This window comes from Equus caballus, chromosome 31 (assembly GCF_041296265.1).
Source record: "Equus caballus isolate H_3958 breed thoroughbred chromosome 31, TB-T2T, whole genome shotgun sequence".
Classification (NCBI taxonomy): Eukaryota; Metazoa; Chordata; class Mammalia; order Perissodactyla; family Equidae; genus Equus; species Equus caballus.
Genome location: NC_091714.1, coordinates 19,273,943 through 19,301,862, shown reverse-complemented (window position 1 = coordinate 19,301,862; position 27,920 = coordinate 19,273,943). Strand labels below are relative to the sequence as shown.

The window sequence follows — 27,920 nt, the reverse complement described above, 5'->3', positions numbered from 1 at the left end:
CAAAGGTAGATATTTTGGGGCAGTGTTGATTTTTACCTACAGAATTCTGAATATGTCATGGCCTCCTGGAGCATGGAGAGGATAGACTACAAATTCATGAGGCTAACCTACATTAGCAGAGATGCTCCACCTTCAGAATTCCACATGTCCTCTATGAACCAAAGTTTTGGGAATGCCAGGATGGGTTCATAATCTGATGAGAGGGATGAGGTACGAAAATCAAAACAGAAATTCTAAAGTCAAAAATGATGGAGACTGGCTTAAATTGGTGATCTCTTGAAGTCTCTTTCACTTCAAAGACCCTGGAAGTAGAATGGAAAAACTGACATTTTTGAGTATCTACAGAGTGCTAACCAATGTAGTACAAATTTCCCTTTTTTTTTTTTTTTTCCAGTTTTCTTCACAGAACCCCAGGAAGAAAGTAGTATTAATCTCATTTTACACAGGGGGAATCCGCCTGTTAAGAAAAGTAAGGAATTTGCCCAAGTTTGCACATACTCCCAAGGCCTGGAATGAAATTCATGTCTGGGAGACAACAGAGCCTAGGATTTTTCCACTACCCCACAAGGCCTCTCAGCAAGAAGCTGTTCCTTCTCCAAAGAGGTTTATAATCCAATGACGACAAATTATCCAAAGATTTATTTTCAACCTAGATGAAAAGATGGATCATAAAATTCCATGGGGAAGTGATCTCTTTTGCAATTTCCCCCTATGCAGGCATTTGTATTTTTAAAAAACTCTCCAGGTAATTCCTCCCCACCAGCCTTCCAGCGCTCCTGTCTCGCCTCTTCATCTGATCAATTCCTATTCATCGGGACTCAACTGTGGTATCACCATTTCCAGCCCTTCTTTGGCAGGTTAAAGTACCCTCTACCAGTCCTCCTCGTGCATGAGTCCATCAGTGAACTCATCACATTGTTTTACAATTTCTTATTTATGTGAGGTTTGCCCTCTTTACACTGTGGTGAGCTTGTTGAAAGCAAGAATTGTCTTCAGTACCCAGGACGTCTCACATTCAGTAAAATGTGTTTCAGGGAACTAAATTAATAAACAAAAATTTCAGAGCCACTTGGAAATAGCTTAAGAAAATCTTCAAATCTGTTTTGTTGTTCGCTGCACCCAGTGAGCGTACTAAGTCAATAAATATTAAACAATAAAATAATTTTATAAGTTCCAAGCGTAAGACCGCCTCTGGATGCGGAAGCGCCACAGAGAACTACATTTCCCGAAATGCCTGAGCCCCAGTCATAGTTGGTTTGCGGACTGTTCTTGAATGACTGTCACATCAACCAATACTGTGACGAGAATTTCCAGGCACGGGCAGGAGGTGGCCAATCACAAAGGGGAGGGCGGGCACTCCCGATTTCGGTTCAGAAAAAACCCGTCGTAGGTCTTCTGTGGCTCATCGCAGCCCCGACAGGGGCGGGAAGTCATTAACCCCGGAGGGTTTCGTCCCTTCTCACCCCGACTCCACGAATTAGAAGTAGTCTTTATGCGCTTCCATCCTTCCTTTCGTTTTTCCTAGTTATCACATCCTTCCTAATCAGGTGCCTCTGCTGCCCGTCCACCTTTCCCTGTTGAACGCACTCTCCGGCAGGATAGCCGTAGCGGGAATCTCTCTCGACCTTTTTCAAACTTGAGCCAGACATTTGTCTCTCAGCCTACAAACGAGTTTGTGTCAGTGCAGCAGCGGAATGGTCTCAGCAAAAACTTCCCCCTTCCCTCCTTTCCCCTTGCAAGAGTGGATGGAGCTACTGAGGATTACTTAGTGGATAGTCAGCATTACAGGGCGGATTGAAGGTTCTGAAAAATGAGTGGCAGCGCGGTGTTTACTTCCACCCTCGCTCCCGCCCCATCACCACCCACCCTAGCGTGCGGACTGAATCCAGGGGTGGTGTGTCACTGGTCGGGGCAGACACCCAGCCCTGGAGCGGTTCCCCTTTGGCAGCCTCTTCTATCCTAGCAGCTACCTGCCACGGCCACGCTTTAAGCCCACCGACACGAACAGCTTCAGGAAAGAATTCATTTTTCCCCCTGTGGGTTTCTCTCCTTTCCTAGTACCTTGAAGTCTGTCATCCTCTTGCCACCAACATAATCGTTGTCTAGACGCGCTTTTTCCAAAACCAAATCCAAAACAAAGCCCAATGCACAAAGCAGCAAAGATCATATTGCAGCTAGCGGCCGGGAGTGGGCACCTCGTTAAAGGGCGCGAGCAGAAACCCACGCTTTAATGACCGAATCTGAAATAAAGGTTTCCTGCTGCGTGTTAGCCGGCCACATTTTCCCCTCCCGGCTGCAGGAGCAGCAGCTGCAGCCGCTGGCGGGGCGAGTGGGGTGGGAGAAATTTAGCCCCGATCTGGGATTTTCGCAGGGGATAATTTAAGCCCCAGCTCCGCTCCCGCGAAGGGGCGGGGGGCGGGGGAGCGGGGAGTGCGGCGCGCATGCGCAGGCTCGGCAGCCCGGCTCCGCGGAGGCCCAGCTGCCGCCAGCGCCGCGGCCGACGCTGTAGCCGCGGCTGCCCGGGCGGGCGTTGGGGCCGGGCCGAGCGGCGGGGAGCGGCGGGCTCGGGAGCCGCGAGGCGAGGCGGGCCGGGCGAGGCGGGGCGAGGCGGCGGGCGCGGGGACCCACCCGCGCGATGCCGGGCGGGCAGCGGCGCTGAGCGGCGGCGAGGCCGAGCGGCGGCGGACCGAGGGCCGGCGACCCCGCGCGGAGGAGGAGCCGGAGCGGGAGCGAGCGCCCGGGGACTGCGGGCGGCGGGCGGGCGGCGGGCCATGGACGCGGCGGGGGCGAGCCGGGGCGGCGGCGCGGCGCAGCGGCAGCCCGCGGCCAGGTGAGGCTGGGCGGAGCGGGCTCGGGCGCCGCCGCCTCCGCTGGGCTCCCGGGCCGCGGAGCGAGACGGCGGCGGCCGGAGCGGCGCCACAGCAGCCGCGGTGAGCCGCGGCGGCCTCGGAGCAAGAGGGGTCGCCGCTGTCGTCGGCGCAGCGTTTCCTGTCGGGATTGTCCCGTGCTTCTCCCCAGCCGCCCCCTTCCTCTCCGGCTCCCGCGCTCTCCCGCTCCTCCGCGCGTGGCCCGGGTCGGCGCTGCCCTCGGCCCGGGCGCGGGCCCCCGCCCGGGGTCGCCCCTTTCCTCCCCTCCCGGGCCGCGGGGGCGCCCCGTCGAGACCATGAGGAAATTCAACATCAGGAAGGTGCTGGACGGCCTGACCGCCGGCTCGTCGTCGGCCTCGCAGCAGCAGCCGCAGCAGCACCCGCCTGGGACCCGGGAGCCCGAGATCCAGGAAACGCTCCAGTCCGAGCACTTCCAGCTCTGCAAGGTGAGCGCGGCACGCAGCCCGCGGAGACGGGGTCGTTTTAGGGAGCACCCCGGGCTGGACGGGGGAGCGCGAGGGCAGAGAGCGCCGGTCATCGCCGCGGCTCGCGTGCACGGCTCGCTTCTCCTCCCGCCGGCATCTGCTTGCTGGGTTATTTTGGAGATTGACATCATCTTACTCCTTTTCGTTGATTTTTTTTTTCCTCTCCCCTTTTCCTAGGCAGCAATCCTTTCCAGCTCGCCTGTAACGTCTTACGCTGACCTTTAATTCGTCTTCTTATTTATCTTGTAGGTTTTTGTATTTGAGCATTTGGATGTAATTCACCAACTTGGAAGTTTCCTTTGGTAGCAGTGTCTAATGAATTTTGTTTATCAGAAAGCCAAACCTGTTCAACCAGATCTTTGCTCATCACTTTCACCTTAAAATGTGCTAGGAAGCTTAAAATATGAAATCACAGGGTCCTTTTATCACTGTGTTTGGTTAAAAAGTTAGTACGGAGATTTTTACCTGTTAATGGCACGACAGTTGCCTTAGCGGTCTGTAATTCAGAAAGAATGATGCAGCGAATTAATTCACCAGCTGCTCAACGAGAAACACAAACTTGTCTTGTTGTTAATACCGCCCTTTCTCATAATTACCATGCGTTCATATGTCAGAATTTATTAAAAGTGTGTACATACACGCTTTTGTCCTAATGCCCTAAAAATATTGAGGATTTAAAAGCAAAATACAAAGATATATGTCGTACTCGTTTTCATTGTGTGAAACTGCAAAATGTTGGGGTACATGTTTGATAATAGCTTTTCTGAATCCTTGCCTAAAGTCATTATATGACAGCTTTTCCTTAGAATTATTTGCATTTAGCCTCCAACTAAAGTAATGATAAAGTTGTCACACCTGAAATAGAGCATGAATTGCATTTTTAAATGAATTTGCAGAATTTTTGACCATTGCAAAGTTTAATAATTTGGTCTCAGACGTAACAGTATAGAATATTAATAAGAAATTTTCTTCTGTAGGATACCGGTATTACAGAAGAGCAGAAATTGAAGTGTAACCCTGGGATCGGTTATTTTTGTTGTTTCAGGTTCTATGTGAATAAGTTTTTTTTGTTAATGTAGATTTCGTTGTTTGTTTTCAAAGCGGTAAGTGGTTGTATATGTGTTTTGCATCAGTTGTAGTTGCTTCTAGATTCTAATGCTTCTGTTGACTTCTGTTTGTAAATTTCGCCTGCTGCCCCGGCTGCTGTGATGTCACCTGCCCATCCCTAGACTGTTCGCCATGGATTTCCCTATCAACCCTCGGCCCTGGCCTTTGATCCTGTCCAGAAGATCCTGGCAGTGGGCACTCAGACTGGTGCTTTAAGGCTGTATCCTTTCATTTTATTATTTCAACTTCTACTGTATTCTCCCCGGTTCTTCTGTGTTGCTGATGAGTTCCTTCTCCTCTTTAATTCCAAAGAAATGGTGTCATCGGGTATATGTCATGTGAAATCATGTGGTGTTGGCTTTCCCCTCGATTATTATACATATAGTCAGGTTATATGTTGGTGTGTTTCTCAGCTTTCAGTTCATTGCTAAACATGTATCTACGTAGAAAGTTTTGCTGTAGTAACTACTGTCTTTGCAAGGAGCTAGAAGTTTCTAAGGGGAAATATATCAGCTTATACCGATGGTCTGTTGAATACGTTAAGAATGAGGTTTAAAGACAATAGCACAGGGCACATTTTAATTCCTTTTTAAAAATACTGTGCATGGTAGGTGTTGAACTTATGACCTATTTATTATTCTAATAAATTAGAGGTTGAATTGGTTGTTTCTGACTTGTCTATCTGGAAAGATTAGACAAATGTTGCCAATGAATTTTATATGAATAGTTGCTATTTCTAGAAGTTTTAGAGCCTCATAACACAAATGGATAAGTGTACTCTCTTGATGTGTTTTCCCTTTTGTCGTCTCCATTTGTTCTGTGGATGTGAAAGCTGTTAGGTCAGCAATAGTCTGAAGTATTAGTATAGAGAGAATTATTTTTCCTGGTTATGCATGAACTATAATAGTTTTGTCATGGTTTTTCCAAATACCTACTCATTCTTCAAGATCATTTTTTTATTCTAAACAATGGAGAATACTTCTCACTTCGTTTGTAAAACTATTTAACTTGAAATAAAATTATGTTTGCATTTACTATGACATTTAACCATGCTTAACCAAAATATCCTTGTTTTTAAACTTAAACATAAGATTTTTAAAAGAGCATGCTTTTAAAAATGCTTTTTGTTCCTATCTCTGTAGAATATCTGCTTCCTCCGTGTTGTTTAAGTAATGTATTGGTAGCAAATAGAAAAAAAAGTCAGTAGATGATCTCAGTAGACATTGCTGTTGTCAGAAAACCAAAAACAAAAACGGAGGATGAGGGAGCTTTACCCCTCGCGATTTAGATTTATGTGGCTCCTGAGAAGGGAGAGGGGAACCTGCATTTGAGTTCAACACGTGCCTTGCATTTTTCTTACGAGCTTTTAAAATCTTCATTTTGAAGAAGCACTATACGTGGTATCAGGATACACAGCAAGTTTCATTTGTGATGAGAGTGCTGCCTTCAAAATGCTTACCCACGTTTTCAGATGGGCCCTGAACTGTGTTCCTAAGCGCAGTCTACCGTTCACAGGATATACCAGTAGTGCGCTCGAACCTGTTAAAATGGTAAAATCAGCCAGGATAGATCTGAATCTGTGAATTTCTAAGTCGGTGTGTCTGAATGGCCCCTGCCCAAATGTCTAGATAGTTGAGACTAGAATGTTTTGACTTCGATTGTTTGGATACTTTTATTCCTGTATCCAGTGATCAATACCTTCTAGTTTAGGGCTCCTATTTTAGCCTTGTGAAGATGGAAATAAAGTTCATTTTGTCAGTGTGGGTACTAAGTGTGTAGCACACTCTGCAGTGACAGGACTGGTGCATTGTTGGATCTAGATAGACTGTTTGGAACTGAAAGCAGACTTTTTTGTTCCCAGCAAAAGAATATTACCACTGGACCAAAAGGAAAAAACATAGAGTTGAATTAAATCAGTTATTTTTAGATTATTTGGTTTTGCTTTTAAATGGGTTCAATTGTTACTGTTGTCCCAATGTAGTCTCAATTTTCTTATCCTACATAACTTTTGTTCCTTTTAACAGCCAATCTGCCCCTTTTATAACTTAATCTAATTATAAGTGAGTACCACCAACAAGGCTGATTGTATAAAACCAAATATTTTTCTTAGACAAGCCTTTTTCCCCAAATGCATTTGAGTAATTAGCAAGTTGACACAAATGGAGGAGTTAAAATGTTAGGCCTAATGCTAATTGCCAAATAAAAGCTAGGATTGGGTGTCTAAAATCATCACTTGTTTGTGATTTTTGCTTATCCATATTTTTTGTGGTTAAATACTGTAGGAATGAAAGTGAACCTGTAATTATAGTTTACGGTTATACTCTAAATTTGTTTTTAAAACCTCTTACTATATTTAGAATGAAGCCAGGAAAACTACCAAATGTATTTCTACTTTCCCTTTTTATGAGATTTATACGAATGTTCTAGAGTGATAAATTGGTTTGCCTGCCAGTAATACCACCTAGTCATGCCTTGTGTTAGGTTAAAGGAGCAGATAAGCTTATGAACTTTATTTATTAAGACTTTGATTTATAGAAAATGACTAAGGCCTTTTTATTTTTATCTAATTTCCACATGTGATTTAAGATATATGTTAGTGTCTCTATTCTTTGTTATTCTCAAAGCTAGACAACTAAAATTTATAGTTTCTAATTTCAAAGCTCCATATGGGTTTAAGATGCAGATTTACTACAAGTCTGTTTTATTGCCCTTGTTCTTTTATGTTTTTTTTATTGCAACTAGTTTCTTTTAGTCTTTTTAAAAATTTTCTTCTCCTATTAGACTACTGTAGCCTGTAATACATTTTTCCTAAAAGATTTCTTTAGCGTGGAAATGTACTTCTAGATGAAGTCTTTGCCTTCATTTAACTGTGGAGCAGAAAGTAGGTTTTCAGAGGTAGGACTGGGCTATTAGAATTCGAAATGCATATGTAATTTGACTAATAGAATGTCTTCCTAAGTGTTGGAGACTATACTAAGTTAATCTATCTACTTTGAGGTTAAAAAAAACCCTAGATCAGAAAGTTATATCTTAATATCTAAAGTTATAGACAAGAGTTAGTGAAAATCTAAATCCTGAAATGACATCTAACCAATAATGAGGTAAGATAAATTTAATGTATTTGCTGCATTAATGTATAGCAGATGACTGATGATATCATTATAAACATGCTTTGTGTTCAACTTTCTTGGCTTCTGGAGAGAATGTGAGGTTGGAATGTACTTCTGATGGGGAGCAGGAGAGCATAATTTTATATACCAAGTCATAGAGTAGTGACGTGATTTAATTATCTTAATTCTCCTCTTTTTGCCATGTAGAAATAGGTAAAATTTGATTCTCATGAGCAATCTAGGGATCAGAACTCTTGGGATCAAATGATCTGATTATCTCTTCCCATATGAATAAGTAAAAGGGGAAAAAAAAGGTTCTAACTGAGAAATGAAGGCATTTCTAGTAATGCTGCTGTTGTCCTAATTTAGCCTCCTGGGTTACCAGCATAATTTCAAATTGCTTCATACTCTCTTATAACCATGGGCTACTCTGATCTTATTTTTAAGACATTTTTGTTTAATCACAATGGGGTCATTTTATGTGTGAATATTTCAAGGACTAAGCAGAAAAATGGAATTTCACTTTTACTGAATTTTTGTAAAAATTTGAGTTTTTACTCATTTATTGTCTTTTTGACTTGGGGAAAATACAGGATAAGGGCAGTCTCTGCTTTGGTAAGACACAGACTGTCTTTTAAATTACAGTGTAATGTTGCTGAATACAGGTTTACAGAACAGTTTTTGTACCTTGCAGTTCATTTTTTAGCAAGCACTTACTAAATGTTAATTACATTATAAATTGTGGCCTGAATTCTGGTTTTTGTCTTGCCATTAAAGAATTATGTATTCTTGAATTTGTTTTTTTCTTACTTTTAAAATGAAGGTGCGGTTAGATAATTTCTTCAAGAAACAATTCTGCGATCCCAGGTAGCTATATGTTGTTCCAGGTGAGTATTCAGAAGAAATGGAAACTTGATTCTTACCTTCAGAAAGTTTGCAGTCCTTACTGCAGGACTAGCGCTAGATAGATGCAGCTGAAATTAGAGATTTATTTAGGGGTCAACTGACATGTCGCCAAGTCAGATTATAGGTAAATTCATTGTATTGGATGACATTTCTACACGTTAGCAGATAAGGATTCAGAATGGCAGGCATTCAGATTATTCTAGGCAAGCACTGTGGGCAGAAGTAGAGAAAAGGGTGTTATCGCAGTAGTTTAGAGGAATGCTAAAGAGACTGGTTGGAATAGTGGTCCTGGTTGGGTTGAGGGGAGAAATAAGGACCCAGTTGGAGAACTCTGAATGTAAACCTGAGTTGTCTGGGCGTTATTCAGTGGGGAATCATTGTAGTTAGGTAAGGAGATGCTGACGGGAAAACAGTGTGGTTTTCAGGATGGTTAATGGGACAGTGGTGTCATGGATGAAAAGAATAGAGCAAGTGAAACTTCACGTGTAACTCTTTATCCATGTGGTAGTAAAGGTAGTAAAGTGGATCTAAAACATAGGTTGTACAATGGGAGCTGGAAAAAGCCTTGAGGACCGCTTTGTGAAATCTTAGCGGCAGTAACTAAAGATGAGAATAAAATTTTGCAAATATTGCACTGGGGCGATTATGGGACAGCAATAGAAAACTTGGTAAAGAGGGTGGCAGAGTAACGTGGAGTTTGGAATTCTGTCATCTTTTACTTTTGTCCTACTGCCGTTTTGAGAAGGTAGCTTTGACTTCTTATTTTCGCATTAGAATTTGATACGCTTTTCTATTTGCTTTTCTTTTGGGTTCATCCTTGTTGATTTCCTGGATTTGAGTTGAGCGAAAGTCACTGTTAGCTGTTTGGCTTTGTCCATTTATCCCTGGTCAGCGTCTCAGTGGTGGCAGCATTTTGAGCTGTGCGTTTGTCCCGCACATCACAGGCTCTTTAATATCCCCGGCTCGCACCTGCCGAATGCCAGGATTGCCTCTGCTGTCGGTGTGGCATCCCAGACTCCCCCACACACTTCCAGTAGCTCCTGGTTGAGACCACTGCACTTGGCCCAAGTTCTCCACGAGTTCAACAGGAATAATGACCCTTCCTAGCTCACAAAGTTAGCATCAGGGTTACATGCGATAATGTGTATGTGTAGCTTTTAAGACCATGCAGGGACTGTTTTGGTGAATATTCAACATCTGATATTATCATTAATGAGAGAATTTTTTTGTGGTTTTAATTTTCAGGTCCTTCAGTTCATTTATTTTAGCAGTTACTTGCTGAGAGGCAGGTGGGTGCCAGGCACTGTAGGAAGGCCTTAATTTCATTTATTTTTGGAGCTGATGCAGTATTTGAAGAAAAGTTCTTGTAAAGTACTGTTTTTCTTTTCAAGTCTTTAAGATGGTTGTGTTCTCAAGCACAAGTTTGCAAAATTGCTATTTAGATGTAATTAGATAATATATGTTGAAGTTTGTTAAACATAGTAGGTGATAAACGATTGTTTAATGACTTTGTCCTTGTAAGATAGCAATAGGGTGGTTAGCTTGCTTAAAATTAATGAGTTAATTTTATTTTACAAAACATAATGACATTATTGGGGAAAAGATCTGGAAGGAGGATTTTTGTTCGAAGTAGTTAAAAGTGATACAGTTTAGCTAGAATTTAGCCCGATTTTTATCTGTTCTTCTCCCCCGCCGTCCTTTTTGTTCATAGAAGAATTCTGGTCATTTGGAATTCTGCCTGTAGAGGAGAGACAAGGACTCTCAAATACTTTTACTTCTCGACTCTTAGCTCTTCATCAAAGAGGACTTTGTATAAAAGGAAGAAAGAGTACTGTGTCAGCTGTAGGTTGTGACCCTCAGCATGGACTCTGCAGTGGGAGGAATACACACATTTACTTAGAAACAGCCAGAAAGGGTGTCTGCCTGGAAGCACTTATTTTGCAGTGAATTTCTTGTAGAGGGAAACAAAGTGTAATAGGATCTGAAGGGAATTGGAAAGGGGTATGTTAATTACTGGGGAATCAATTCTTACTTGGAAAGCCTTTCTGCTTTAAGATGGGTTTTTATTTCTGTTTGGTGCTCTCTTTGTTTTCCTTTTGTTTTTTTAGTATAATTTGCTTTTAAAATTATAACCTGACTTTGCCATCCTGAAGGAAAAAGGTAAAGGGATTTTGGAAGAATTACCTTATCATTAGAAGATTTGCGTTCTAGTCTTCAGACCAATTTTGGATAAGCCAACTAGAATCTCTGGGCTTCAGTTTCCTTTCCTGTAAAATGAGGAAAGCGGGATGAGTCCTTCCAGCTCTAAGATCTTGCAACTTCTTTTCCTGTGGAGGGTTTTGGAATGCTCTGGACATCTCAGGCTAGAGTGGTCTTCTGCTACGTTGTTCTGAGTCCTTGTGAAAGAGGGTGAATTGTTAGACTCCATCGGGGTGTGGGCCCTTTACTTTGTATCCCTTCACTGCATTCATTATCCAAGTCGGTAGATGCATAGGGGTAAACCTTTGTTTACAAAAAGGAGTGAGAAAAAGCATGTGAAAAACAGACTTTTCTGTTGTTGAAACAGCAGCTCACGCTGAATACTAAGATGGCGGGTTGTTGCATTTTCTTCGTACAACAGATGAGTCTTGTTATGACATAGGAAACTTGGGGCATTTTTAATACTGTTAACAAAGTTTACTTTCTTTTCTTAAATATTAATGGTCTGGATGTAAAATTAACATGAAATTACTTAAAAATAATACTAGGTTCCTAATCACATGATTTTATTAATTTTTAAAATATTTTTTATATAAGAGATTTAGTATAGAGACTGTCTTCCTTGAATTGCTGGGGTGTAATTTGAGTGCTAAATTTGGTAATTGTGTGGTAACTTGGAATGGTAATAGCTGGCAATGGACAGTAAATAATTGGACAATACAGATGAGTGTCACTACGTAAAAGATAAGCTCTGGTTGTCTTTATTTAGCTTTAACTTCATGTATTGGAAGTGGCACATTATTTACAAGAAGAAAATTGATAATCGGTGTCATTATTGATTTGTAATATTTAAATGAGAATTTCCTTTCCTGATTTGCATATTATCATCATCAGAAGTTATACTCAGCATCTTGGGATTTCAGATTAATGAAATGTTTTAGGTTGGACCTAAAGAGATGTGCATCTGTTTAAGAATATAAAAGAATGATGTAGAGAAAAGGGCATTTTTCTGTGTGTGTGTGTGTGTGTGTGTGTGTGTATACTACCTTGAAGGCCTTTTATTAAGGTAGGTTTTAAATATAATCTCATTCTGCAAAACTTCTTGGGAAGCAAAACAAAGTGGTTGATACATCTCTCTTCCCTTAGTCACGTGATGTGAATCGTTCTAAGGGGAAGAAGTGGTACTTTCCGATTTAGTTACTCAGATGTCTCCCTATAAAGACGTTCGGGCTTCTATATCATATAATTATCCTCTACTTTAGTTTGAACCCACTCCTGATTTTTCTTGGCAACAATAAAGAAGAAAGACAAGTTAGTTATCTTCTGTATATCAGTATAATTTATAGTGAATTTAAATACCTAGCAGTCATCCACTTTCAGATTTAGCAACACCAAATTGCCTTAATCTCTCATTCCCTTGTTCTGCGTTTTAGAGAAATTTTGGAGACTAGCTCTGTTTACTGTGTGACATTTTAAAAAAGTTTGGGGGCTAGGAGTGGAAGGTAGACTGAGGGAGGAGGTGGGGGAAAGAGTTGACACCGTTTACTCCTTACTCCGCAGTGTTCCACGGTGGGCTGTGCGTTCAGAGATTCCTTAAGTCTAGAATACTTTCTCCCTGTTAAAATAATTCTTATCTTCACAGCCCAGTGCCTTGATCTTTGTGATGTATTTTTGGTTTAATTCCATCCCCACTTCCATCCATGTGGCCATCTTTTTCTTAGTTTAACATTTAAAAGCTAAATTTCTACATTACCATTCTTTATAAGTAATACCATGTAGACATTAAGTGTCTAAAATTAGGCCTTTTGGAAATTATAGCTATAATATTGAGTGGTTTTTTCTTTTTAAAATAAACCGTCAGAATCGTTACAGCGTATGAGAAGTCCAAAGCAATGCAGGTCAGAATCAGCCAGTGTCCTCTGCCTTATCAAGAATCCAGAAACTGGGCAGTAGTCAGTATACAATTATAACATCACAGCAGAAGGAGCATACAGATGCTTAAATGATCAACTTAATATGTTCTCTGCTAAAGACCATAGAGAAGGCGGGTGTGTGTGCGCGCCTTTAACGTAATGAAGATCTCTGTTTTTAGTTCAGGAGTCAGCAAACCTTTTCTGTGAAGGGCTAGATGTAAATATTTTGGCTTTGTCCTCTCTGACACCGCTTCTCACCGCTGCAGTGAGGGACGTAGGCAGCCATAGACAGTCTGTGGAGGAGGGAGTGTAGACGTGTTTCAATAAAACTTGGTAGAATCAGACAGTGGGCTAGATTTGGCCCACAAGCCACAGTGTGCCAATCCTGCTTTAGTTTATCAGGCTGCCTTGTTTTTAAATTGTGTGTGGAAAGGAATGCATGGGAAGGAATTCCTACTGACTTTTTTTTTTTTTTGCCTGAGGAAGATTGTCCCTGAGCTAACATCTGCACTGGTCTTCCTCTATTTTGCATGTGGGACACCTCACCATGGCTTGATGAACGATGTGTAGGTCCACACCTGGGATCTGAACCCACAAAGTCCTGGCTGCCAAAGCTGAGCATGTGAACTTAACTACTACCTAACCCACTGGGCTGGCCCCTTTACTGACATTTTTATAGTTAAGTCATAAATTACACTTGCAGATCAGTTTAGATTTAACCTTTTAGTTATAAATAGAAAAATATTATAAGAAAGAATCTTTAATTTTTGTGTGTGTGTGTTAAGAAGATCTGCCCTGAGCTTACATCTGTTGCCCATCCTCCTCTTTTTTTGCTTGAGGAAGATTAGCCCTGAGCTAACATCTGTGCCAATCTTCCTCTGTTTTGTATGTGGGACACCTCCACAGCATGGCTTGATGAGTGATGTGTAGGTCTGTGCCTGGGATCTGAACCTGCGAACCCAGGCCACCGAAGCAGAGTGTGCGGAACTGTAATCACTCAGCCACGGGGCTGGCCCCAGGAAAGATTCAGCATTTCTTAATGATACGTAATATTGCTATATACCGAGTTCACTTATTTTCGTAAGTATTTTTTGATTCTGTGAAAGAGACATTGTTTTTATAGTGAGTTATAATTAGTATGATAATGAAGGTACTTAATTAGGTGTCCTTTGGGGGCAGTTCAGTCAGTTCTGTTATTGAAATATTCAGCTTGTTTGGGACCTCCAATTTCTAATTTTAATTAAAAATATATTTCCCTTCATAGCTTTTTCTTAGTATTTTCATTAATATTATATAGAGATATGTAGATACATTTTTAAAGATAAAAGTGAATGTAAGCACTTTACTAAAATACTGTGATTTCTTAAATGTCTGCAAATTTTGATTAAAAATACTCATTTTCATTTGTGGAAGAAAACCTGAAAATAATAAAAATAGTGTTTTTTTTTTTAAAAAAAAACACCTAGTGAAGCTGCTACAAGCAAATTCAGGTGCATAGTTACTTTCTTTAGCATCAGATAGATTGCATGCCCCTTCTTGGAAAGAATGGACATGGTACTTTAATTGGAAACTGTAATTATATTCACTTTTTGGAAAATTTTCATAGTTGCTCACTGCATCATTTTCCAGTAGGAGTCAATATAGATATAATTTTATTCGGTAAATAAGGCTAATTTCTACCTGATTCCATTTTTCCAGTTGGTGTTAATACTTTTGGAAGTTGTTATATAAGGCAAATAAATGAAATGATGAGCGCATTTTTACTGGTGCTGTGATTTGAAAAGGAGCATTGATCTAGAATAGCTTAGATTCCCTTGAAATGGGGGAGAATGTAAAGGTTTTTAACTTAAAACAACTGATATTTTTCATTTTATAACAATCATTTGAAAATTAAGGTTTGCTTAACAACGTGTTATTTGCAAACTGTATAGTCTTAGAAATTATATGACAGTTATTGTTAAATAATAAAATTTTATTTTTTAAATTGAGGATGTTTTTATAAGAGTTTTTGTTTGTGTTTTCCTTTCAGTAAGTGCTGTCTAGAACTTTTGAAGCTTTGCCTGGTGAGGTTGTCTGGTGAAGAGTGATTACTTCTACCCTTTCTTGAAAGTACATAATCTTTTCTTGTAATAGCACTTCCTCTGCTTTTTCACAGCAGTCCTCTGACAAAGGTGCCTATAAATCTAGTGGCATCAGCTATTGCGGTACTTTCTGCTAAATTGCTTTCCTTTTGTGTATTTTGTCCTTTTTGTCTTTTGAAAAGGAGAAAAAGTGTTAAGACAGATTTTACCGTCAATTCCATCTTTGTACTATATTTTTCATAATGTGTTGCATTTTTCTTTTAAAATTCACTTTGCCATACTTGAGAAAAGAACTTTGCCATTAAGCCTCTGAGAATGGATGCTGGAAGAAAAGATTGTTTTGACTTGATATGTGAGAATGTACGTTCCTTCGTGTTTCTGTAACCCAAGACCTCTATTATTTATGACTATAGTTCATAGTAGATTGAACAAGTGGTTCATTTAAAAGTGTACTTATATATCAAAAGCCATTCTGAAGAATTGCCTGTGATAATACATATAATTCATTTTGACCCCTTTAGAGGTAATACTGACTCCCAAACAGTAAATAGTGATGATGAATATTTTTTCAAGCACTCTAATTTGTCTATAAATAATAAAAAAATTCTTATTCAAAATAATAGTGGAAGAAGTAACTAGAGGCCTATTTCAACCCGGTTAATACTATAATTACATGTTAGTCTAGATGCTGCCATTACTTTTTTGTTTTGATGTTTGTTTCATTCACATGAAAAGGAAGCAGTTGACTGCCATAATTTTTCTGATATTGTTGAACGTTTGTTGTAAAATGTTACAATTGTGTTTTGTTAAGGAAGTTTTCAATGTTGACCCTATGCATCTTTCACGCTTAATTTTAGCATTTTGTTAAAATTTACTGCAGGAATAGCACATGTTATAGTTCTGCTTAAGTAGCAGACTGTTAGAATTGTGGGTCAGCAATGAAAATTAAGTATGTCGACCCTTATAATCATGAGGATGTGGCTAGCTTTGTTTCTTAATATATTAATTTTTTTAATAAACTTCATTTTTGGAGCAGTTTTAGGTTCACAGCAAAATTGAGCAGAAGGTAGAGATTTCCTTTTTACCCCTGACCCCACTCGGCATAGCCTCTCTCATTATCAACATCCCCACCAGAGTGGATAATTTGTTGCAATTGATGAACCTACATTGACCCATCGTAATCATCCAAAGGCCATCGTTTACATTAGGGTTCATCCACTCCTGGTGTCGCTCATACTGTAGGTTTGGGCAAATGTATAATGACATGTACCCACTGTAGTAGTGTCATACAGAATAGTTTCACTGTGTATAGCTAGTCCTGATGTTATCAGAAGAGCTGATAGGGCTCCTGTAAGTGGTCAGGAGCCCTGTCTCTGTGCTCCATGTGTTCATCTCTCCCTCTCCCCAACTCCTGGTCTTTTTACTGTCTCCATAGTTTTGTCTGTTCTAGAACGTCGTATAGTTGGAGTTGTAGAGTATGTAGCCTTTTCAGATTGGCTTCTTTCACTTAGTAATATGCATTTAAGTTTCCTCTGTGTCTTTTCATAGCTTGATAGCTCATTTCTTTTTAGTGCACTCATTTCTTTTCTCGTTTAGTGCTCATTTCTTTTTAGTGGATAATAGAATTCCATTGTCTGGATGCACCACAGTTTATTTGTCCGTTCGCTTATTGAAGGACATCTTGGTTGCTTCCAAGTTTTGGCAATTCTGAAAAAAAGCAGCCATAAACATCCTCGGGCAGGTTTTTCTGTGGATATGTGTTCAGCTCCACTGGGTAAATATTAAGGAGCGTGATTATGAGATCATATGGTGAGAGTATGTTTAGTTTTGTGAGAAACTGCCAAACTGTCTTTCAGATTAGCTGTACCATTTTGCATTCCTGTCAGCGATATGAACAAGCGTTCCTGTTGCTCCACAGAACTGTCAGCATTTGGTATTGTCACTTCTGGATTTTGCTATTCTAATGGATTTGTAGTGGTATTTCCTTGTTGTTTTAATATGCGTTTCCCTGATGACAGATGATGTGGAGCATCCTTTCATATACTTATTTGCTATCTGTATATCTTTTTTGGTGAGGTGTCTGTTAAGGTCTTGGGCCCATTTTTTAATTGGATTGTTCATTTTCTTATTGTTGAGTTTTAGGAGTTCTTTGTATATTTTGGATAATAGTCCTTTATCAGATGTGTCTTTTGCCAATGTTTTCTCCAAGTCTGTGGCTTATCTTCTCATTCTCTTGACATTGTGTTTTGCAGAGCAGAAGTTTTTAATTTTAATGAAGTCATCAGTTATTTCTTTCATGGATGATGCCTTTGGTTTTGTTTCTGGAAAGTCATCACTGTACACAAGGTCATCTCAGTTTCCTTCTCTGTTATCTTCTAGGAGCTTGATAGTTTTTTTTTTACAGTTAGTTCTGTGATCCTTTTGAAGTTAATTTTTGTGAAGAGTGCAAGGTCTGTGTCTAGATTCATTTTTGTTGGTAAGGCGTGGGGGGATGGGAAGTATTCGATAGTCCTGTGATTAGGTCTTAGTCTTTAGTGAGCCTGTGCTTCTGGACTTGGGACCTTCACAAGTGCTTCTCTGTCCTCCCACTTCCCGCCTCCCCCAGTGAGTTAGAATGGTGACGGTGAGTTACAGTTGGGTATTTCCCTTCCCTTAGGACCCTTAGGCTCTGATGAACCCCCAGCGGTTTGGGTTCTAGTTTGTTTCTCCTGAGGGCAGACCTTGTTAAGAACAGAATGCTCCAGTGTATTTAAAAATGGTTGCTTTTCCCCTCCCCCTACCGGAAGCAACAGGGGATTCTTCTCAGATATTCACGTGGGAACCTGGTGGAGCTCACGGAGGCAAAACATACTAACGTGTGGGGACCCCTCCTATGACTGGGTCCCCTGGAGTTTCTAACTCTCAGACTTGACTGCTTTAAGCCTCTAGCGATTCGTCAATTACAGTCAGGTTTTCCAACCCCACACTGATTCCTGCAAAGGTGTCTGCCAGTTGGTTGGTCTTGGTGAGCTGTGTTGTCCTGTCTGTCTCGGCAGTTTTGGGGGCAGCGATTTGCCCTGTGACCTCACTTGTCTTATGGATCTAAGAAGAGTCATTGATTTTTAGTCTGTTCAGCTTTTTGCTTGTTGTTAGGGTGGAATGACAACTTCCAAACTGCTTATGTGCTGGACCAGAAACCAGAAGTCTGTTAGTTTTTGTAGGTGAAAAAATACATGATCTTCAGAAAGAGGTTTTAAAATTGGTATTTGTCAAGTAGGTGAAACTATAGAATAGGGGCACTCGACTATAAATGTGTAAATAATTATTTGACAAGGCTTTGTATTGCAAACACATTCGTAGGTCATAAAATATGAAATGTTCTTCTCAAACTTTGGTAAAGACTTTTTAAAGTTTTGTTTTGGACATAGTCCTATCAAGTTGGTTAGAAGCTAGTTCAGATAGAAGTAGCGAATTATTAGAAGTTTGGAAAATAAGACCTATGAAGAGAAATTAAGCGAATTCATGATTCTGTTTGAAGAAGGGAAGTCTAAGGAATTATTTAATGAATCATTTGTATGTATATAAATTAATTTTATGGGAGATAATGCTTAATTATACATATACCCACAAGGTTTTCCAGTTGTTCTTAATCATGGCTACAGATGAGAATAATTTGTGGAGCTGAAAAAAACCAGAACACATAAGCAAGGCCTAAACATATGCTTGGATTTCTTTAGACATTCTGATTCAGTGAGTCTGGCGTGGGGCTGGACATCTGTAATGTTTTAATCTTAAATCTCCGTGGATTGTTTATAATGAGAGCCGGAATTAAGAAACACCGGTTAGGGGCTGGCCCCGTGGCCGAGTGGTTAAGTTCGCGCGCTCCGCTGCAGGCGGCCCAGTGTTTCGTTGGTTCGAATCCTGGGTGCGGACATGGCACTGCTCGTCAGACCACGCTGAGGCAGCGTCCCACATGCCACAACCAGAAGGACCCACAACGAAGAATAGACAACTATGTACTGGGGGGCTTTGGGGAGAAAAAGGAAAAAAATAAAAATCTTAAAAAAAAAAAAAAAAAAGAAACACCGGTTAAATGTTTGACAGGCAGGCTAGCAGTCTTCTTAGTGAGGCAGGAGGCAGATAAGAAGCATATTCAATGCATGTCATTTTAAACAATCGAGCATCTTGAGATGTGTGGTGGAACCACGAGGAAATAAGCTGACCCTTTGCTCTGCCGTTGCCTTTGGAGACAGGGCTGTGGAACTGTGATGCACGAAATGTTTACGATGGAAAGGCACTGTAGTTCCAGGTTTGGGTTGGATGTTTGCCCTTCCTAGCAGTGTATCAGTGGACACGAGAACCCACAGCAGAAAGAGACCTTGTAGTCTGATGATGAGGTTGCAAAGTCTAGTCTTAAACTTCAGATGATCCTCTCACTGATCAGGTGAAGGAGGCAGGCGACACACCTCACAGGTGACAAACCTACAGCACACATAGGTTGTCTAATCACAGATCATTTTACATGTTTCCGGTTTTTTCCTGGTAATCGGCTACCTTAGAAATTTTGTTTTTTTTATCAGGTTGTATTATCTTGAGTAGGATAAATGGATGATGTTCTGCTCCTTTTATTTGTTGACTCTCATCTATTCCTCATAACAGTGTGGGATAACAAGTAGAGGAATGAATGCTAAGTGGTTGGTTATGTTCGCGCAAAGTAAATGGTAGAGTTGGTCTGATGCTAACGCTCGTGCTCTTTTCATTTTAAGAATGCTTCCATCATATTCTTTGACCACGGTATGGTGGTATTAGATTTTTAACTTTGTTATTGAAAAATAATCACATTATTTTTGGTTAAATCTTTTCTAACTTAGCCATTAAAAATAAAAATCATCCATTGACCTTTTATTCAGAGTAGTAACACCTTGAAGGCTTGCTAGAATACTTAAAGAGGTGTGAATTACCTTGTTGGCTGAAAATATGAGAATGTACTAAAGGAAATGGTAACAGAGCTAGTGGAAATCTTCAGGGTTTCTGATGGATTAAAATTATGCTCTTGAGTTTACCCTTTTTTACTGCAACAGGAAGGAGCACTCTATCCTTAAAAGTCTTTCTGGGTTTATTAGCAGAATATCTGCTCAAAGAAAGTTACTTTCACAGAATATTATATAAGTAAATGTATGATACTGTACGATAATCATTTATGAGTTCATGAAAAATATGGTTATCCATATTCTCATCTTTAAACTTTGCAGGATATATAACTGTATTTTTAGAAACTGTACAGGATATCGAAGGTCTCCAGTTGCTTTCCATTTTATACGTACTCCAATCTTCCATTCCTAGATTGGAAAACTGAATATGTCACTTCTGTAGAGGTTGGAATAATGCCTGTCCTTTCTTTGCCTTTTCCTCATGGACACAGATTGATGAACAGATTCTCTGAGGAGCTACATAAGCTTTTAAAAATCTTAATAATTTACTAAGTATATACCAATCTTGGATATTATCACATTCTTCATGGAAGTAGAGTTTGTCAAAATATGTGTATAATACACAGTGTCGTGACAGGAATGAAAACTTGCCTAGGAGCTGTTCTTTCAGAACTTATCACTGGCTGGGTTCCCATTGCCTGCTTCTTTTACTATTTTTTTATTCTACTTTGCTGACAGTGCAGTAGAAATCCCGGAAGGAAGCATAAGCATTAAGAGGAACTATGCTGTGACTGCAATACCAACCTAACAGATGATTGGAAGGTAAAACGAATAGGCTGGATTTGTAGATTCTTGGGATATTAAGAGCTATAATGGACCCTGGAAACGATCTAGTCCAATCCCCTGATAGAGGCAGAACTAGAACATCTTTCTACTACCCTACACTTTTTGTTGGCTTTCTGAAAAGTGAGCTAATTTTACCTGAAAAGATATGACTGGACATAAACATTTTTCTTAGATTTAGAAAAAGTTTATTCATTCATTCATTCATTCATATTTATCGAGTGCCTACTATGTGCCAAGCACTTCGCCAGGCTCTTGGGCTGATGAGAGAAGATCACCATGTTCCTATTACCTGAGACTTAATAGTCTAGATAGCCTATGTGGAAGGCTTTTAAAAATAATCTTATAATTCAGTCACAGATGATCCCTTTGAAGGAAACAAGGAAATATGTACAGAATCCAGTATGGCTATATAATAAGCAAGGAGGAAAACAAAAGAACAGCGAGGACATAGAATAGTGTAAGAAAGACAGGCTAACCCCTAAATGAACTGACGATGGTGAAAATAATTGGAAAATATTTTTTCTTTTCAAGCTAAATTCTCATCCTACAAAATGAACACTATTTGGGAGTATCTGTGCACCTAACTGCTATATTGCTTTTATACTTCTCTTAGTAGACTTTAAGACTTCTGAGAACAGGGACTATGACTTATATCCCCAATACCTACTAAAGTCCGCAATGAAGAAAAATTAAAGGAACTGGTTCAGCAAACAGGGTTAAGGAATATCATTTGATTGCTTGCCACCTTTACCTTTTAGCAGCTACAAGATAGGAAAACATGGAGACAAAGAAGGATCTTTAGTACAAGAAGCTTTGCTTTTTCCCCCCTTAATTTGCCCATTATTGTTGCCACCCAAATCTGTAAAATAAGAATGCAAGAAGGTAGAGTTGGAAAGAAACTGGTTATGGAGAAGAGAGTTAGAGCAGGCAAGTGGTCTATTGTTCCAGAATATAAGATGGCATGAAGACAAGGTTCTCCTTGGTGTGGATCTAGAGGGGCTTTCAATTCACTTTTTCTGGTGTTGCTGAGGTGTCATTTAGATGAGTATAGTGACATAATGAAGTAAACCCAAATGAGTTTCCTAATGGTACGTGGGTTTTCTCCACTTTAAAAACACATTAAAAGAAACTAAATTTGTAAAGATACTTAGATGGTTTAAAGAGTAAGTAGTACAGAGGGGGTTATGATGAAAGTAGCAGTGTGTGCCCTGGTGTGCCCAGGCCTGCCACTGCTCCTCAGAGGGACTGTTTCTAGTCCTGTTGCTGGTGGTATAAATAACATGCTTTGCCACTGTTTCTCAGTTCATCAACTTTAGAAATTATCTGTTGATTTCCTGCCTTGAAAAATGAGTATTTGATTCATATCTCCCCTCCCCTCCCAATATAGTCATGCCGCTATTTTTACTTTCTCTCTTGGTTACCTTTGTAACTTTCCATAACTGTATTATAGTTGTTTATTTCTTGCTCCATCAACTATCCATATTAGTTCTTGGCTCCCTACTTTGTACAGTGAAAATATTAGCCCATCACTCTTTCCATATTTATTTCCTTCTCCTTCCTCATTTCCTTTCCCAGTAGCTGTCATGTATGTTAATATAAACTTTTTGTTTGATTCTAAAAGTTGAAAGTGTATTATGACTTATTTTTCCTATTATGACAATTTTTTATTCTACAGCTAAGTAGTATCCTCTGAGTGCATTTTCTTTCCTGTACAGTTGTCTTCTTTCCTCCTCCCCACGTTGGCTGCTTTCATCACCTGCTTAAATTCCTCCAGCTTCTCAAGGATGGGGTCCCATCTGTGGATTCCTCTTGCTCTCATATATCTGTCATTCCTCCATCCCCCACTGCCCCTCTCCCGTCTGGACCAGTGCTGTTTATGTCAGTTGCGTGGCTGTCTTCCTGGACTTTTCCTTCATCTTTCTCTGGATTGAATTCAATCCAGAGAAGTTGTTTCTTAGATCCCATATCATTGCTTTTTTTTTCTTTTGGTTTCCTTCTTCTGTTTATTGTAGCACAATCTTAAATGGCTTTCCAAGAAAGGGATAAGATGTCTGAGGCCTTGCCTATCTAAAAGTCTTTCTTTTCTCATTAAACTTTTTCAGTGGTTTGAGTGAATGGAGAGTTCTAAATTGAAATGCTTTACCTCATAACTCTCGAGGGCGTTGCTTCACTGTTTTCTAGCAACTGGTGTTATTTAGGAGAAGTTTGTCAATTAGATCGTCATTCCTTTGCAGGTGACCTCTTTGGTTTTTTTTTTTCCTAGCAGCCTATGTTGTTGTTAGTGCCGTTGAGTCAGTTCTGACTCCTAGTGACCCAGTGGACAGCAGAGCGGAACCCTGCCCAGTTTGCACCATCCTCTCCCCTTGCAGTGCTGTACCAGACTGTGCTCCACGGCTATTCATATGGTTCGGAAGTGGGTGTCCAGGTCTTTCCTCCTAGTCTGTCTTAGGCTCTGAAACCCGTCCACCATGGGTGACCCTGCTGGTATTTGAAATTCTGGTGGCAGAGCTTTCAGCATCACAGCAACATGCAGCCACCACAGTATGACAGCCAACAGCTGGGTGGTGTGGTTTCCTGATCAGGAACCGAACCCCGGAAATCCAGGCCACAGTGTTGAGAGCACCGGCTCTTAACTACAGCGCCGCCAGGTCTGGCTTGGTAAACTATAGGGTCCTCTTTTGAAGTGTTCCTTCTATAAGATTTGAGAGTGGGGTATTCAGGTGTGGGTCTTACTTCATTTATCATTCTGCGTACTTCCATCTGAAGACCCATGTTATTTAGAACCTAAGGAAAATATATTTTCTTCTGTTACTTCTTTGATAACTTTTCTTACTTCTTTTTTTCTCTTGTCAAACATTACATCTTCTAAAACAATCCTTTATATTGCATATTTTTTCCCTTATATTTTTCAAGTTCTTTATCTTCACTGTACTTTTTTAATAGGTTCTTGGGACAGAGTGACAGCAAACATATTTGTTCAGCTTACTATCTTGAACTAAAGCCTCTTTTCCCTACTTTTTAATTATTATAATTTTGAACTGGAATTTCCTGAATAATTTTCATCAGTATATTTTAGGGGTTATTTCGAGGGGATTCTGGTTTATATGTATTTCCAAAACCATACTATTTCATTGTATGATCAAAGTTCTCATTTAAGAGAACACTGCGTTTTCGTCGTTGTTTCTCATCTGTTAAATACTTCCTGCATTTAAACCTTGAATGAAATAAAACTTTTAAAAAATTAAGTGTAGGATACAAGGAAATAAGAAGCTTAATTGTAAAAATGATAAACTGTAGTCTTATTCTCTCCTCTTACAATACTGCATTTCATTTAGGTTGCTAAATAGTTAAATTCATTCATTGCTTATGAAAGATATTTTTAAATCCCAGATAAAAGGGATTTTTAAATTGTATTTAAGAATCTAATATGTTTTAACTTGTTTCCTTAATAATTGCTATCATTTTTGCCTTAAATTCATATGATAGTTTTTTATTTTTGCCTATTTATGTTATCATTATAAAAGCTGATTCTTTTTCTTTAAATAACAGGTTTTTGAGATATTTTTACATACCATAAAATTCACCTTTTTAAAGTGTACAACTCAGTGCTTTTCATTATTTTCAGAACTATGCTATCGTTAACACTTTTCAATTTGAGAACATTTTCATCACCCCATTACGAAACCCCATACCCGTTAGCAGTCCTCCCCGTTACCCTCTCCCCTCAGTCCTTCACAACCACTTAGCGATTTTCTGTTTCTGTGGATTTGTCTATTCTGGACATTTCATATAAATGGAATCATGTAATATGTGGTCTTTTATGACAGCATAGTGTTTTCAAGGCTATCCATATTGTAGCGTGCCTTAGTAACTTCTTTTTATGGCTGAATAGTCCATTGTGTAAATACACTGCCTATTATGCAGTCATCAGTTGATGGACATTTGGATTTTTCTTTTTTTGCCTTTTATGAATAATGCTGCTGTGAACATTTGTGTGGAAGTTTTGTGTATATGTATATTTTCCTTTCTCTTGTTTATATTCCTAGGAGTGGCATCGCTGAGTCATATGGTACCTCTGTGTTTAACATAGAGGAATTGCCAATCTATCTTCCAGAGTGGCTGCACCATTTTACTGTCCTACCAACGATAAGTGAGGGTTCTGATTTCTCCACCTCCTCACCACCCCTTGTTATGGTCTGTCTTTTTTATTATAGTCACACAGGAGGATGTGAAGTGCTGTTTCATTGTGGTTTTGATTTGCATTTCCCTGATGACTAATGGTGTGGAGCAGCTTCTCATGTGTTTTTTGGCTATTTGCATATCTTTTTTTTTTTGAGAAATGTCTGTTCATATCCTTTTCCCATTTTTAAATTGGGTTATCTTTTTGTTGTTAAGTTGTAAAAGCCCTTTATATTCTGGATATTAAATCCTTATGAGATATGTGATTCACAAATATTTTCTCCCATTCTATGGATTGTCTTTTCACTTTCTTGATGGTGTCCTTTGAAGCACAAATTTTTAAAATTTTGATGAAGTCTAGTTTATCTACTTTTTTCTTTTGTGGCTCATGCTTTTGGTGTTATATCTGAGAAACCGTGGTCTTAGCTGAGGTCACGAAGATTTACTCTTATGTTTCTTCTAGGAGTTTTATAGTTTTAGCTCTTACATTTAGGTCTCTGTTCCATTTTGAGTTAATATTTGTATATACAAATGAGATAGGGGTCCAGATTCATTCTTTCTCGTGTAGATATTTAGTTGTCCCAGCACCATTTGTTGAAAAGACTGTTCTTTCTCCATTGAATTGTCTTGACATCCTTGTCAAAGTCAGTTGATCATAAATGTTTATTTCGGGACTCTCGGTTCATTCCATTTATCAATATATCTAGCCTTATGCTAATACCACGCTATCTTGAGTACTATGATGTTGTAGTGAGTTTTGAAATTGGGAAATAGTGAGTTCTCCAGCTTTGTTCTTCTTAGTCAAGATTATTTTGGCTTTTCTAGGTCCCTAGCATTTCTGGATGAATTCTAGGATCAGCTTCTCAGTTTCTGCAAACAGCTGGGATTCTGATAGACACTGTGTTAGTTTTGTAGAGCGGTTTGGTGAATATTGCCATCTTCACAATATTGTCTTCTGTTTCCTGAATATAAGATGTCTCTCCATTTACTTAAATCTTGTCTCAACAATGTGTTTTAGTTTTCAGTATACAAGTCTTGCATTTCTTTGGATAAATTTATTGCTAAGTATTTTATTCTTAGTGATGTTATTGTAAGTGGAATAGTTTCTTAATTTCGCTTTTCAGATTGTTTATTGCCGGTGTACAGAAGTACAGTTTATTTTCATATATTGATCTTATGTTGTGCAACCTTGGTGAACTCATTTATTCGTTCTAATAGTTTTTTAGTGGATTCTTTGGAATCTTCCACAGACAAGGTCATGTCATCTATGAATAGAGGAAGTTTTACTTCTTCTCTTCCAATTTGGACACTTTATTTCTTTTCCTTGCCTGTTTTCCCTGGCCAGCACATCCTGGATAATGTTGAATAGACATGGTGAGAGTGGACATCCTGTCTTTTTCCTGAGCTTAGCAGGAAAGCCGTTATTCTTTCAGCATTAAGTATGATGCCAGCTGTGGGTTTTTCATAGATCTCTTTGTCACGCTGAGGAAATTCCCTTCTCCTTGAGTGTTTTATCGTGAAAAGGTGTTGGATTCTGTCCAAAGCTTTTCCTGTGTCCATTGAGATGATCATGTAGTTTTTGTCCTTTATTCTACTACTATAGTGTTTGATTCCGTGAGTTTTTTGAAGATAGGGTTGTTTACTTGTTTTAGTATCTTATTTAACTTTGCTAAGAACTGTTCTTCTCACAGAGGTGAAGTCTCAAAAAAGTTTGTCAGCTCATCATTTTACACATGAAGGCATTTGTAAAGAGGCCGTCTCAGAATTTCAGCTAGAATTAGAACCCAGAGCTCCGGCTTTGTGCTTGTTCTGCTGGGCCATAGCGCTTCATTATCATAATTAACAGGTATTTAGTACCATGAACTAACAAGAAAAATGAGTCTAAAAAAAAATTTTTTTGGTTGACATATTTTTGCCTAATTGGTTTTATGGTGTTTACTTGCTACTAAAAGTTACATTTAATCCAGTTCTATAGTTTTAGGCCAGTCTGACTTTATTATGTACTCATATGCCAAGGAGTGATTATATTTCCTCTATGTTCATTCTCCAGTTTTAAAATGACCTAAAATAAGTCAGGAAGTGACATTTACATGTGAAAATCTGCTCTCTTTTGTGCAGTAAGGCTTGGTGATTTTTATATATATACACACACACACACATATAAATGTGTGTGTGTGTATATATGTATGTTAGCCTATATATATGTAAGTTAGACTGTCTGGGTTCAAACCCCAGCTTCCCTACTAACTGGCTGTATGGCCTTGGGCAAGTTGTTTGACCTTGTTGTACCTGAGATTCCTCTTTTGTAAGAACAGAGCTTGTAATAGAGAACTCTTATGAGGTAACACATATAGAGTGCTTGACACACATTAAGTGTTCAGTAAACCTTAAACTGCCACGATGGTGACGACGCAAGGAGGCCTGCTGCTTCCTCCTTTCTCCCTCCCTTCCCAGACAACAAAAAACCCAAAAACCATTTAAGGCAATTGAATGAATATTTATTTTGTATTTGAATTTGATGGTAAGTTTTGTAAAATAAAAGGTTTTACTGGCCCTGGTCTTTGTTTCTGCTTATCTAGCCTGCGTACATCTTCCTGATTACTCTTCATTAATTTCTAACTTCATCATGTTATTTTTTTTCCTGAAGCACTTTTCCCCCTGTTGCTTACTTAGAGGATCATGTCTAAATTGAAAGACTTGCGTTCAAAGACTTTGCTCCCTGCTCCCGCCTTCTGCAGCTCCTCTTCAGGAGTTGTGGAGTTCAGGAGCTGCTTGTCTGGACAAAAGGCATGAGTCTAGCTGTGCAGGAAGTATCTGGCATGTGTCACAGGTCAGATAAATTAATTGGTTTACTCCAGAGAGAAAGATGACTAGTAGGATTAGGTAGATATCATAGCTCTTCATAAGCAAGCAGTAGAAAAGTTGAGAGTAAAGATATGCAAGATAGGAAGATCTCACCATTTTTAAAAGGATGCATTGGGGTTCAGAATTAGAAGACTAGATATGTTGACACCAAGAAATATTCAGTGTAGCCTTACAGTTTGGCTTTGCCTTATAGCTGCCTCGCGCGTATGTAAAAGGGCAGACAGAATAATAAATGAGTATTTCTCCATTTAACGAATATCTTTGTAGACTTGTTCAATATGTAATTTCTTTCCTTTTGGGTTTTCTTCATTTTAATTTCAGACGCTTTGATTCATCATTTAATTGAACACAGCCACAATAAGTGGGGATAATTGACCAAGGAGAACTTTGTTAGTTTGATCCTTTTCTAAATAAACTGTTAACTCTCAGTGCTGACAATTTTAGGATGAACC

General features: G+C 39.4%; 1 protein-coding gene across 5 annotated transcripts in view; it reads left to right on the top strand.

The window, feature by feature from the left end:
• Nucleotides 1–2,694: 2,694 nt before the first annotated feature.
• The window catches only part of STXBP5 (syntaxin binding protein 5), a 166,717-nt gene continuing 141,491 nt past the window's right edge, over nucleotides 2,695–27,920 (top strand). For 3 of the 5 annotated variants that reach the window (XR_011434477.1, XR_002805193.2, XM_023632927.2), the window contains exons 1-2: nucleotides 2,816–3,313; nucleotides 4,582–4,679. Coding sequence is in view for 3 of the 5 variants with exons in the window: in XM_023632927.2 (XP_023488695.2) it covers nucleotides 3,164–3,313; nucleotides 4,582–4,679 (248 nt within the window). In the remaining 2 variants the exon portion in view is untranslated. Of the gene's footprint in view, nucleotides 3,314–4,581; nucleotides 4,680–27,920 lie in introns of all 5 variants that reach the window. The other 2 variants (XM_023632926.2, XM_023632930.2) reach the window with 2 other exon arrangements.